The 13,452-nt window shown below is 38.5% G+C and overlaps 1 protein-coding gene across 6 annotated transcripts in view; it reads left to right on the forward strand.

Moving 5' to 3' along the window:
* The window catches only part of LOC103471835 (teneurin-3), a 190,230-nt gene that overhangs the window by 67,582 nt on the left and 109,196 nt on the right, over positions 1 to 13,452 (forward strand). For all 6 annotated transcript variants that reach the window (XM_008421051.3, XM_008421052.3, XM_008421053.3 and 3 more), the window contains exon 4: positions 9,423 to 9,648. In XM_008421051.3, the coding sequence (XP_008419273.2) occupies positions 9,423 to 9,648 (226 nt within the window). The remainder of the gene's footprint in view (positions 1 to 9,422; positions 9,649 to 13,452) is intronic.

The raw sequence follows: 13,452 nt of genomic DNA on the forward strand, positions 1-13,452 counted from the left end.
CCAGTTGGCCTTAAGCTAGTGTCCAAAGGTTATTAAATGAAGCCTGTTATTTTTGGCTAAATCTTATAAGTACATTTTCTGTTCTGCCTAAAAGGAAGTAAATGATGGATCCAAGTGTTACATCATATTTCTACCCCAGCGAAACAGAACGTCCTTGATTACAAATTAAAGGTTCCTAAAACCTTTGTTCAACATAAAATAGTAAAGGATACATAAATGTTCAAAATGCTTCAGCTACATTCTTACGAAGCAACTGCAAGTGCTGCCAGTAATGATTAAAAAATGCTTCATGTTATTTTCTTCCCACCGAATAATGATTTTCAGTTGGACATTATGCTGCTGCAATAAAAGTTGATTTTAGTTTCAGGCCAGGACATTTGTCTGCAGTTGTAGCATTTCACTTTGCAGGGCTGTGGAGGGGTCTGGTGTTTTTCTGCATTGGTCATTGGGCACCTACCATTGACCATCTAAGCAAATTTAGAGAACCCAATTAACCAAACAGACTTGGTTTTAAATTGACTGAGGAATCCAGAGTAACCAGAGAGAATAAGTGAAGCACATGGAGAACATTTTCCTATTGTTACTCAAAAAGTAAAATTGCTAGAACAAAACTTTAGAAAACACGCGAGTTCTGGTAGGTTTTAGACAATATGCTGCCTTCAACACAGCTAGCTTCCCATCAAGGTGTGTGCAAGATCTTCTGGAAAATCAAAGAAGCCAAAGCTGTCCACACATGAATAAATAGAACTAAGTGTTTTGTCAGCAGACTAATTGTCAAAGCAGCTTTTGAGAAGGGGTGTAATTGCTATGTAATCGGAGAAGTGACAGAGAGAACGGCTAAGCAGTCATCATCTGTATGTTGATCTGCCATCTGTAGTAGTGATTGGAGGAGGGAGCGGCTGCAGGGGGCGGGGGTAGATAAACAGCAATGTTTTTTTACAGTGTATTTTCAGCTCCTCACAGATATTCTTACAAACTACATTTTAAATGTGCAGCAACCTAGTTTGTGCCAACGAGTGTACATTTCTGTAGGACCGAATAATGTATGGGAAGCAGAAACATCTTTTTCATTTACTTTTATATATTGCAATGATTATGTAATATTTGAAACATTGGTTACGTCCTGGTTCCTCTTTTCAGAAACAGCTTAAAAGAAATATCTGTCTTTGATCACATAGAGAGTCAGAGGAAGAGTGGGCAGGGCTGTGAGAGTGCTGCAGATTTTTCTCATGCTGGAAGTAAGGTAGAATTCAAACAGCTTCTGCTTCTTACTTCTCCCAAAACCCCAAGTCCCTGAAAATTCCAGCAGTCTTTGCTAGAAAATAACCCCCAGACTCACCCTGGGCAAGTTTTATTTCTGATGGTCCCAGATTCCACCGGGTCTGGCCTCCACCGATACCTTCAGGACTTCTTAAGAGGAAGCCTCTGTGTCTTACCGCTGAATATTAAGGTTGGTGTCCGCAAGAAAAGTCTCTGGGCTGACTTGGAAACTAAATCCAAATAATAAAAAAAAACTTTTAAATATCTGTCATGTAGGTTCAAGTTGTCATTATTATAAAAAATTTAAAAAAACATCCTCACTCCAAATGTCACGTTTGTTTGTGTTCTCACATGTTTAATTTGTGCTGTAAAACACAACAAAAACAGAGCAACAGTAATAATTGCATTTTTAGCCAAAAGACATTTCCTAAGTCTATCTTCAGAAGCTTTGAAAAAGATAAAGAAGCGGAGTGCAGTTTCATTATAACCGCTCCATAATCCTGTTTACAGAAGGAAAAATAATGACAGTGTTTAGTATGAAGCAGTGGAAGCTGGAGTTCATTTGTCTGTCTTGCATTATGATTGTGTGCAATAATCTGGAAAAATAAGGTTGAAGAGAGAGCAAGAGATAAATATGTCTTCTAAAGAAATTCATTAAAAATGAGGAAAAATGAAAAAAAAAACATGAGATAAATACAAATAGTTAGGATCTTATATTGACAGAAGGGCTAGCTGATTAACGCTCAATTAGATTTTATAATGCTACTGAAATGTTTGCAGAAAAGCATATAAAAATAAAAGGTAACTCCAAAACATTATTACTATATATATATATATATATATATATATATATATATATATATATATATATATATATATATATATATATATATATATATATATATATATATATATATATAATGCAGTTATTGATAAACTTAGCAAATAGTTTTCAATCACTTCTAATAAATGACACCTCACAGCTTTCTATTGACAGCTGAGGTAATTTTCAGCAGATTTTTATATTTTACTTGAAACCAGTATAATACAGTAACCAATTATTAAACGCTAACAAAAAATACATTCTGTCAAAAGCCATCATAAAAATCACTAAGTAAATATACATTAGACACATTGATCAATGCTTCAGTTATCATGAATCAAAGCCAGCTCAAAGGTTTTTACCTTTGATTTAAAGGAACTTGGTGTTTCAGCAGTTTTGCAGTTTCCTGCAAGTTTATTCCAGATTAAAGGAGCATAAAAACAGAATGCTGATTCTGGTCCTTTTAATGCAGAGCTTAGATTTTGAATCACCAGATTTAAAACATGCATTTAATATATGGACACTGAACAGCATTTATTAGAATATGACTTTACAGTGGAGCAATGGGAAGCACTGATGCCATGCAGCAAGAAGAACCTGGGTTGTTTCTGCAGGGAGTTTGCATTTGCATGCCCAAGTTCTCTCCAGCTACTCCAGCTTCCTCCCACAAATACATGATTATTAGGTAAATTAATCTCTCTAAGCTGTCTTTATGAATACGCGTGTGCATGGTTGTCTTTGTGAACTGGTGACCTGGTTTCTCATGACTGCTGGAAATGGGACCCAGCACCTTGTGGCCCTGCATAGATAAATGGGTATAAGCAATGGATGGATATTGGAATGTGCATTTAAAATAAAAGGCTGGTTTAGATTTCCCTCAATATTTAGATATTTTTCAATTTCAGCTTGTAAGGATAGAGGTGCTGGATAATTTCGTGGACATTTTTGGTATTTTCCTGTAAAATGTAAATACTGTGAGGTGTAATTGAAAAGCAGTGGCGTCTCTAGGTTCTGTGATCTGTTTTGATTGAATTCTTCTGATCCACACATACAGCAATTTTCCTATTGGTGAAGGGCAATCTAGTCAAAGCAAATGCCCTTTCAATTCCATTAGCAGTTGCATCAGTCTCTTAATGGAGAGTAAAATGGCACAAGACCTTTTTGCAGTACTTACACAATGAATATGAAAAGACTTTCACGAAGCCTGCCAAGCTTTAGTGAGTGCAAAACGGCTTTTAATTGTGTCCTGACTCTGTGTTGGAACATTATGCGCAGCCTTCAAGGCTTGTCAATTTTGTAATCGAAAAAAGATATTTTCAAAGCAGCCAGCATTGTGCAAATCTAATTTCCCCTTAAAAATATCTGCACCAAATATGGCAACAAGTGCTAAAGACATATGGAGCATTGAGGAGCCAGCTTTAGAACAGCATCAGCCTCTAACACAGTGACGTGAGACTGAGGCACTAGATCTAATGAAAAACTAACCCACGTGAGGTAAATTGTATTTTCTGACAATTCTACTATCAAGTGCATTTTTCCATTAACACCAGTGTCATAAATCTGTACTAAGATCTCGTACATCTAAAATCAGAGTACTAAAACAAAGTTAATTTCTAGGTGCTGTTAATGAAAAAATTTCAGATGCTTCATAAAGCAACAGCTTTGATAAGACGGGGAAGCATCATTAAGCCGGGAATGAGTCTGTCATTTCAGTCTTGGCATGCAGTATTAATCACAAAGGTCCTTTTTAAAGTATGTTACTGATGGAGATGATGACAAGCTGACGTTGAGGAATTATGCAAAGGAGGCATCCGTCTTGATCTGATTTCAAAGCGAAGCTCAATAAACCTCACAGCTGTTTCATCTGCCTTCCAGTTTGCACATTAAGGGCCAGCTTATTCTCTCAGTCTTGATGGAAAACAATGCCAAGCTTTCCTAAAAGACTCATTTTTTGTGTGCCTATTTCTTAAAAAGGACAGTCAAACGTAATGTATGCTTGCCAGTGGGTAGTGTGAATTAAAGTGGCAAAAGCCCATATTTATCATGGTCTGCCCCAGTGGCTTTCAGACATCCAACTCTTGCAGTGAAGTACACAGAGAATGAGCACTGCTAGTGCCACATTTTCCCTTTGAGTTACCTGGAATCACATTGAGCTTCTCACTTACAGGTTTTCATCATAGCGAGACCCTGTGCTGAGTAGAAAACTGTTTGTCAGAAATTGGATCCAAACCTACACCTTAAATTGGAGACCAGAAACCATGGCGCCTGACATCACTCAGACAGGCTGTCACCTACTGTGTGCAGGGAAATTGAGTACATGAACGAAATACATGGTGTTACGACCCGTACCTTTAAAAGAAATGTGTCCACCATATAGGCAAAAGGCCTGAATTAAACAGATGAATAGTTGAAGGGCAGAACATGAATATGCAATTAAAATGTTGATTGTGATATTAAACTAGACATGTGAAGTATGAATGTATATGAACGATATAATCCTTAAAGCCACAGAATGTTTGCATAATGTATTACTGAAACTCCATGAGGAGTAACGATTTACATTTAAAAGCTTAAAAGGGCAAAACTTGCTGCTCAGTCAGATCTTAAAGCCGGAGGTTCTGATGTGCAGGATGATAAGTTATGTTCTGGTGCATTTAGCCCAAAATGAAGCCATCTTTTTATATTCTTAAAGCTTTTTCTCCGGATTCAAAGCAGGAATGAGTATGATTTCACAAACATTCAAAGAGAAAACCTAAAATATGATCCGCCTCCTACCAAGAATGTTTGTATATAATCTTTTATACTTATTTTAGTTCCTCTAAAGTTTACATATTTATGTGTTGTGTCGATACGCTGCGTGTTTCAAAACCACCTTCAGGTTCCTTGTTTGTGCAAACTTGACCAAGATTGGCCAATAATTTTTAAAACTGTAAATTATTACAGTTATAATGGGATCTGTACCATTTAACATTTTCATTTGATGGGGAAAAAGTGTTATCAATGAAAAAATCTGCCAGTGAAACTACTATTTTTTTAAATCAATACTTAGGAATTGTTTACTTAAAACAAGCTCCTGTATGTTTGCTGAAAAGATACCTGTAAATTGGTTTAGTCTGATTTCGGGGATACTATGACATTTGCACTAGAAACTATGTTTTTTACAGTATACCAAGGATAAGTTAAAGAGAAAGATTAGCGTTTTTAGTGTTGCTTTGCGTATCTGTGCATGCAGCACTTTCTGAGAAGTCACACTCCTTCAACCTTATAGTGAGATTAAAGGCTCAGATTTACTGCATGTCACATCCCACTCTTTGGAAGGTTTATTGTGTGTTTAGAACCTTGTTTTCAGTGTGTGTCCTCAGCAACAAAACAGCTCATTTCATGCAACAGTTCAAGAATTTTAGCATCTCAGTTCATCGTAAAGTGTCTCACAGTGAAAGCCTTCACGCTCTATTCCCATCAAACATAATGCACCTGTGATGCAAACTCTGTTTTTTTGTTGTGGCTCCGAGGCTTGGCTGCGCTGCATTTCCAGGCTCCTGGGGCCACAGCAGACGAAACAAGGGCAATCAAGATGCTGAGATCGATATGTAAACACTGAGATGAATGGATACAGTTTTGTTCAATATCTGCCATGTATCTTTATTTGTAATGGCTTATGGGAAGGTAGGCTGTTTTCAGGGACTTTTTATTGAATATGTTGGTGTGAAAAGAAAAAAAATAAATACCAGAGTTTCATAAAGAAAAGAATTTTAATTGAATTTTGAATGGGAGGTGCATATTTTTCTCATAACAAAACTCTTTCTGAATGTCAGTATCCACCCTTACCTTAATTTTCTTGATTTTCTTTAACCGGTTTCTACCACACAGTTCAATTTTCCATCTCTATTGCTTACTGATGTACGAAAAATGTTGCAGCTGGAAGTGAAGCTGAGCCCATGGGTGCTGCAGGCTCCATTCGGCCTGGAGGAAAAAGTAAAAGCAGCCAGAGTTGGTAGATAACTTCCATTTCCATCAGCCTACTAAGCATTTCTCTAATAGGACTCCCATCTCACCCAGGAGCTGAGTGGATGTCTTGTATTCCTTATCACCAAGTCATGGCACTCTTATATTTTTCAAATGCCAGCACTGCAACTGATCTCTGGTAATTCATGCTTAATTTAGATATCAGCGTTGGCTTTGAACACGGTGGCGTGGGGTGCTGAAGGGATCATGTTTGATTGGGTTTGATAAAACTCTAATCACAGTTCACAAAAAGGAGGGAAAAATAACAACCTTCATTTGCTTCTGATGATTTTGCTTTTATGGAATTTATGGCCCCATGCTGCTGCCGTGTAATTGCAGTCAGGACGTAATTAATCTTTGATTGGCCTTCTGCACTAGAGCTGTGGATTCTTGTTACTCTCGTTTCTGTCTAGCAATCTATTCATCCCTGGGTCTGCAAGGAAGAATATACATGTGGTGCTGTGCAAAATAAATCTTAACCACTGGAAACTTTCTTATTTTGTTGGGATTTTATTTTGTAGACCCAGACAAAGCAGTTTATATAGAAGAACATGTATGCATTGTCTTCAGGTTTTTCACAGGTATGTAAAATGTATGGAATTTCCTTTTTCCCCTGAAAAATTCAAAGCAACCAGTTGCTTTTGGAAGTCTCCTGATTAATAAACATAGTTCGGTTGTGAATAATTTAAATCCAGGATGTTTTGTGAAGACCTCAGAGGTTTAAGAGAGAACATTATTGAACAAACAAGCATCTTGGGAGGTAAAGGAACACAGGAGGCAGTTCAGACAGAACTGATAAAACAACTTCCCAACCTCTGAAATCCTCACAGACATGGACATCCAGCTAAACCAATAGACTGGGCAGGGTCACAGAAACTATGGTGCCTGTGGAGGAGATGCAGGGATGTGCGCTCAGGTGGAAGAATCTGCCAAAAGGGCAATTATTAGCGTTGCAGTCCAGTTCTCCTTTATGAAACAGTGGAAAGAAGAAAGTCACTGTAACTTAAGACACTCTGTTTTAGATTTTTCCAAAATGAGACCAAAACTTTTTGTCTGATACGAAAAATGCTACGGGGCTGATCTACAAAAGATTAGCACATACAAGATCAACTGCAAACTCACTAGCATTTGCAAACCTGATCTTTAAGCAACATGCATCATGTGTCAGCATATGCAAAACATATGCAGATCATCAGAAAGTTCAAAATACTGGGAGGAGTTTATGTTAATGTAATGACCTGCCACCCAAAATGCGCAGACATGTTTGTGGTCATTGTGACAAGCAGAAAACATGGATAAAATAACAGAAAACACTGTTTGTCAAATGTTTGGAACAATTGAAGAACATAAAATAATGAAAAAATAGGTTAAAAATATCCTGCAGCTATGTCGATTTGAGGTGCAGGATTACGGAATAATTCCAGCACATCATAACTTTATGGCATCAAACTGTTATGTTTTGATGCTCTGCAGGAGTGCGACGCAGATAATGATTATTTTGCTGCATGTTCCACAAATTGTGCTTGTAAAATCTGTCTGTGTGGAACAGATTAAATAAACCAGTTAAATACAGCGATCTAGAGCTTTGTTTTGATTGATGTTAAATGTTTTTACTGTTTTTACTGTATGGTTATTTAAATGAAATGCATTATTGTCATTATTTTATTATAACTTTATACTTCATTCTTTTTTATTGACGCTCTGCTCTCTGATCCTCTCCATGACAACAGCCAGGATCACGTAAAAAAATCCTCATTTAAAGAAGGCAGTCTGCACCACTTCTGCACATGCAATCTTTTTTTTTTTTTTGTTCATGCAATTTAGCACTCCTAAATTGCGTTTTTGAAGAAAGACATTGCATATTACTCTGAATACTGTGGTGAAACATGTAGTTGGCAGCATCATGCTGTGGGGATGCTTTTCCTCAGTCAGAACAGGGAATATTTTCAGGATTGCATCACTGGATGTTTTATAAAATTCCATAAAAAACTTGTAGAAGTTTGTTCTGTCAATGTGATAAAATAAACAACGTTTCAGGAGGTTTGAATATTTTAACAGTTCACCGTCTAAAAATCCTTTTTACCCGATACTGGTACAGTGTAAATTACTCAGTATAATTGTCAGAAACTATTTCTACTCCACTGCTCCTCATGCTACGTTTTCTATGTCCTCCTATATTAAACATTAGAAGGGAGTCCATATTGGTACTAATTGGTTGCCCGTACAGAAGCCTGAAGGTTTTTCCCTCTAAGCAGAGGAAATGATTGCCTTGCTCCGAGTGGCATTCATGTTTCCTCCTAGCTGTGTGGTACCAAACGGCTCATTTGCCTCCACTGAACAGCTCGTTTCATGCACAGAAGGGCACTCTGAAAAGCCGAGGCGCGCACTCACACACACACACACACACACACGCATACACACAAGGACACAAACTGCACGGCCATTAAAGGACCCCATTCAAAACAATGGCTTGTGTCCTTTCAGTGAGTCGCTCTGTGCAGCTGGCAGCACAGAGCGGATTTCTGGTCTTTGCAGACACACACACAGACGCAGACACACACCTGCGGAAGCAAAGGTTAAATCATGCGCTGACCTTCAGTGTACATATTTGCTGTAAATCTAAACTCCTTTCGGCTTTGTAAAAATTCAGGCTGTCAATGCAAAAACAACAGAAGCTCCTTAAAACGGCACAGCTCCGGGCTTTCTCAATATTCTCCAAGCCTCTGTAAGGCAGGAAAGATGATACCCATTTGGGGCTCATTGGAGCAAATCAGAATTGTCAGCACTGTGGGTTTTTACCTTTTAAACAGGGAAGATGGATAGATAATCACCACATGCCATTCTGGGGGCCAATTACACAGCTTTGTGTGAAATTGGAAAACCTGTTCTTTCAGAGCCCTAATGGATGTTCTGGTCATTAGTTATTTGAGAGTCTTCTCTGGCTGTAATCAAACGTGAAGCATTGCGTTAAGCGCCCATAAAGGAACAGCTGCCTCTCTAAGTGACCTTCTGTTTAAGAGAACCCAACTCTCAGCCACGTGGTGTTTTGTGACAATTATTATGTGTGTCTTCATAAAAACAGCCTTTTTTTTGCGGTGGTTGCATCTCATTTTTATGTCTTGCTCTTGGTTATATTTGCTTTTCTTGGTCTGTTAAGTTGCCATAAGCCCGTCATGTAGTGTATAGAAGGTATGCACACCTCAACCATCTGCTGTTTCTCAGCTCTCTTAGCATATTCAATCAAAGCAAGCGCACCGCTTTTCTTTCACTTTTGATTTACCTAAAGAATATGTTAACTGATATTCTCTTGTCGCTCTCTCATGTATCTGTCCAGGTGACAATCTGACTAGTCAACAGGCCCCGCCTCCCATCCCACCTGCCCCGCCCCCACATAAGCAGCACCCGTCCATCACCTCCCTGAGCCGCAGCTCACTGGCCAACCAGCGGAGCCCGAGTCCACCACCCACAGCCGGCCTGGCGGCTGACTTGCAGAGCACGGCGGAATGCGTCCAGCTGCAGGACAGCTGGGTGCTGGGCAGCAATGTGGCCCTGGAGAGCAGGTGGGTGACCCGCAGCGACCACCAGCACAATCTGATGTCAAATTCACTGATTCAGGAAGCAGAATGATGCCCAACAGATGAGCTGAAGCGAGCTTTAAGCGTAATAAATGTCTTTTCTCCCAACTCGGTTCCAGTCAGTGCCCCCAAAACCCATCCTATCAAATCTTATAGGATTTTAATTAAACCCTTTGGGAGAAAAAGACTCACTTATAACTTTGTTTTACTGCTTTACTCTAATTTTATAGTCTGGCTCACTTTAGATGCTTCAAATCTCTAACCAGCAGGATGTTTGATGTGTTTCTGAAACACAAGATAATTTCTTATATTTCTAATAGTTTTAATGATGAGTCGTGACTGAACCGACAGTTTGCTTTTGTCATCTGAAATTATTCAAAGTAACAATCAAGCCTTAAAGTCCTGGAAGAAAATGCACTGAACATCATGTTCCTGATAGACAGCGCCCTCTTTGTAGTCATTGTGCTTTTTATTTTTTAAATTTAAGAAATGTGGGTGCAACACATTCTCAGACAGATGATGTTGGTCATTTATAATAGAAGGAATTAGCAGGATCATTCTCATAATGATTTGAAATATCTATGAAAAACTTCTGTTCATGTCTTGCTCCTTTCACTCATCAGAAGACATTTAACCCAATAACCTCAATTATAGCAGCAAAATACAACAGTCAGTGCAATTGTGTTCAATATAAACACATTTCACTTGTTTAATTTGATTCGATTTTTTTTTACAAGGCCTAATGTGAAAAAGTAAGTTTTAAGATGCTTTCCTTAATTTTGTCTAAGTTTTTTGCTTGACAACTCCTCAGTTCATAGCAAAGCATCTTTTAACATCAAACCTTCTTTATAGCATCATTTAGCGTAGTTGTTTTCTGTTTCAGCATTCATAAACTCTTCTCTGTAGTTTTCACCCTGTGACAGCTCATAATGTACAGCCAGGGCTCCCAGTTTATCAGATATATTTCATGTCTCTCTCTCTCTCTCTCTCTCTCTGAGTCAAAGCAGAAAAAAAGCTGCTGTAAATAAGTCATTCATGATTTATGCTCATCTTTTTGGACTTCTAAAAGTAGCATGCATGGACAGTTTTGCAGCATTTGAGTCAATCTCAGACACGGCTAAATGTGGAAAGTGCAATCAGGAATAAGAATGAACATCCGTCTCGTTACAACTTCAATCATCAAAGTATTTTCTTTGGATTTTAAAAGGTAGGCAGACTTCCTAGACGTGGAAGGAGAGTTATAGGTGGTTAAAAAAATCTTAAAACTGTTGTGTGCATTTGTTCCCTTTGATGCCCTTAAATAACATGCAGTACTACCTATTCTCTTCAGAAGTCAGCTAATGGGTGAGAGTGTAAATACATCTAGTGGAAGGAACTGCAGCCAAGAGGCTGACAACAGCTCTGAGGTCCTTGGCTCACCACAAGTCTGACTTTTAAGATTGATGGTTCACAGGAAGTGTGCTCAGATGAGATTAAAAATAAACTTTTTTTACTTAATAAAAATGCTTTGTTTGAAGGAAAATTAGCTCTGCACATTAAACTGATCACCCCTTCTGAATGGTTAAACATGGTGGTGGCAGCATCATTGCTTTTTCTCGGTATGGACAAGGAAGCAGGCAGGACAATGATTGATGGTAAATCATTTAAATATAGTTCAGTGTTCTAAGAGAAACCTGTTTGTAAAAGACTAGAGACTAGGACAGAACTTTAGGAATTACCCTAAACATAGCCTAGTCAAAGTTCAGACCAAACCTCAATGAAGAATTTGTTGCAAGACTTGTTTTCTATCAAATATGATGAAGTTTGAGATGTTTTACAAAGTAGGATGAGCAAAAAACACTAAAACCCAAAAGATGTGAGGCTACAGCGGACCTCTGCCTATATTTGCAGTTCAGTATTTGTGGATTCACCACTACGTGGATTTTTCTGTAATTTAAAATCAATTGCAAAAAATTTGCCTATTTGCAGATTTACCCATGTCTATAAGATTAGGAAGAAATCAGCTTGGGAAGCTGAAATCCCTGAACACAAAGCTTCTTGACACACTATTGGCTGCCATTTGCAAAGCAGCCAATCCCGGAGCACTGCTCATTTTCAATGGCACTAATTAGTTGTATCCCCAAGACTGAAGACAATTAATACTGTAGAGCTTGTGCAAAGACAATTTCCACTGTGTTTATTAATGTATATTAAGGTATATGTGTGGTTTGAACTATTAAAATAACAGTTACAAACCTCTGAAGAACTTTAAATTGAACCAAAGAGCATCACTGGAAAACATTTTCTGTCTGAATGTGACTGAATTCTTCTTTCTCAGTTTGCAGTTTGTGACTGTGACATAAAGAAGTTTAGGTAGGTAAAAGTACTTTTGCAAACCTCTGTAAATGACAGCAAAAAAGGAAAGAGGCTTTTAGCAGATCTGCAATGGTTTGTGTTTTGACCACTGGACTCAATTTGTAGTAAATAACATATAACTAGAATAATGACTCCTTTAGCCTCTTTTAAGCTGGCAGCTTTTGCTAGGTTTTATGAACATGAACAATAAAACCAATCTCAGAAACTACGCAGCACTACCTCACAGTTCTTGTATTAAAAGCCTTTCCATTAGTTTGTGGCAAATAGGCTCAAATTCTATTAAAAGGGAAGGAGGCTTTCAGCTGGTGGGTTGTGGAACGCACAAAAAGCAACGCCCATCCTTTATAGCTGATGATTTTATTAATGTTTTAGTGTCACTTCTCCAAACTGGAGGAGGCATTGAAATGATAAATCACTTTGGGATTTAAAATATTTAGGGATGGCTTATTTTTAAGCCAATTTTAAGGAGCAGTTCTCATCAAGTTAAACTATTACACCACAAATTGGGCATGGCATATTATAGCTCCTGCTGCGTTTGATTAATGGCCACAGTGTTCACTGATTTTTCTGCTTTTTGTAATCACCTGCACTTAAGGGCTGATTACTAGACATAAGACCAGCTCACAGTGAGAAGGAGAGTTCATGATTAGTGTGAAGTATGGCAACAGCAGAGAGCTTGCCAGTCGAAATCAAAGAGTCTATAGCTTAACGAGAATCTAGGTAAGCGGATTTTGTCTTATACCACAATCTGCTGTGCAAGATTCTATTTAGTGTCTCAGACAAGTTATTTCTCCTGAAATATTAGATATATCTCTCCTAATCAGCAAGCTTAAAATATCTTGGCTAATGAAGTGCGGAGCATGGCGCTCTGACTAAGAAATAGCCTCGACTAGATGGAATCCAGCCCGATGTTTCCTGCCAAGGGGTGCGCTCCCTTTCATGATTGTAAACTTTGACTTGAGCAGCACAAAGTCTCAACTTCTTAAGATCTGATGGAATCAGCTGGGATGTGTGGTGACAGTTTTGCTTTTTCAGGAAGACGCTGTAATTGAATACTAACCGTCCGGTGACCTTGAGCTGTCTTAGCCGTATCGACAAAACAATATGTACACACCTATCATCAGCCGAGGCATAAATCACTATCACCATGGTGGACTCTAAATCAAGTGCTTGTCAGTGGGTGGGAACCGAGGGCTGCTGCGAACCAACAGGGCCAAAAGGGAAGACCCGGTTCAGAACATAATTACAGATGTCATGAAAACCACCGGGTTGGGAAATGTAAACAGAAGCTCAAGAATGTACTCATTAGGCTGCCCTCAGGGGGTTTGGGCCAGCAAAGTCCAGGCAACAGCATCTGTGTGTAGAGGATAGCTGCAGGTACCTTGGGGAGGTGAATCTCATTTCGGTCTCCAAGAGTGACACAGACTTTATTTC

The sequence above is a fragment of the Poecilia reticulata genome, chromosome 10, assembly GCF_904066995.2.
Source record: "Poecilia reticulata chromosome 10, P_reticulata-male-v2, whole genome shotgun sequence".
NCBI lineage: Eukaryota > Metazoa > Chordata > Actinopteri > Cyprinodontiformes > Poeciliidae > Poecilia > Poecilia reticulata.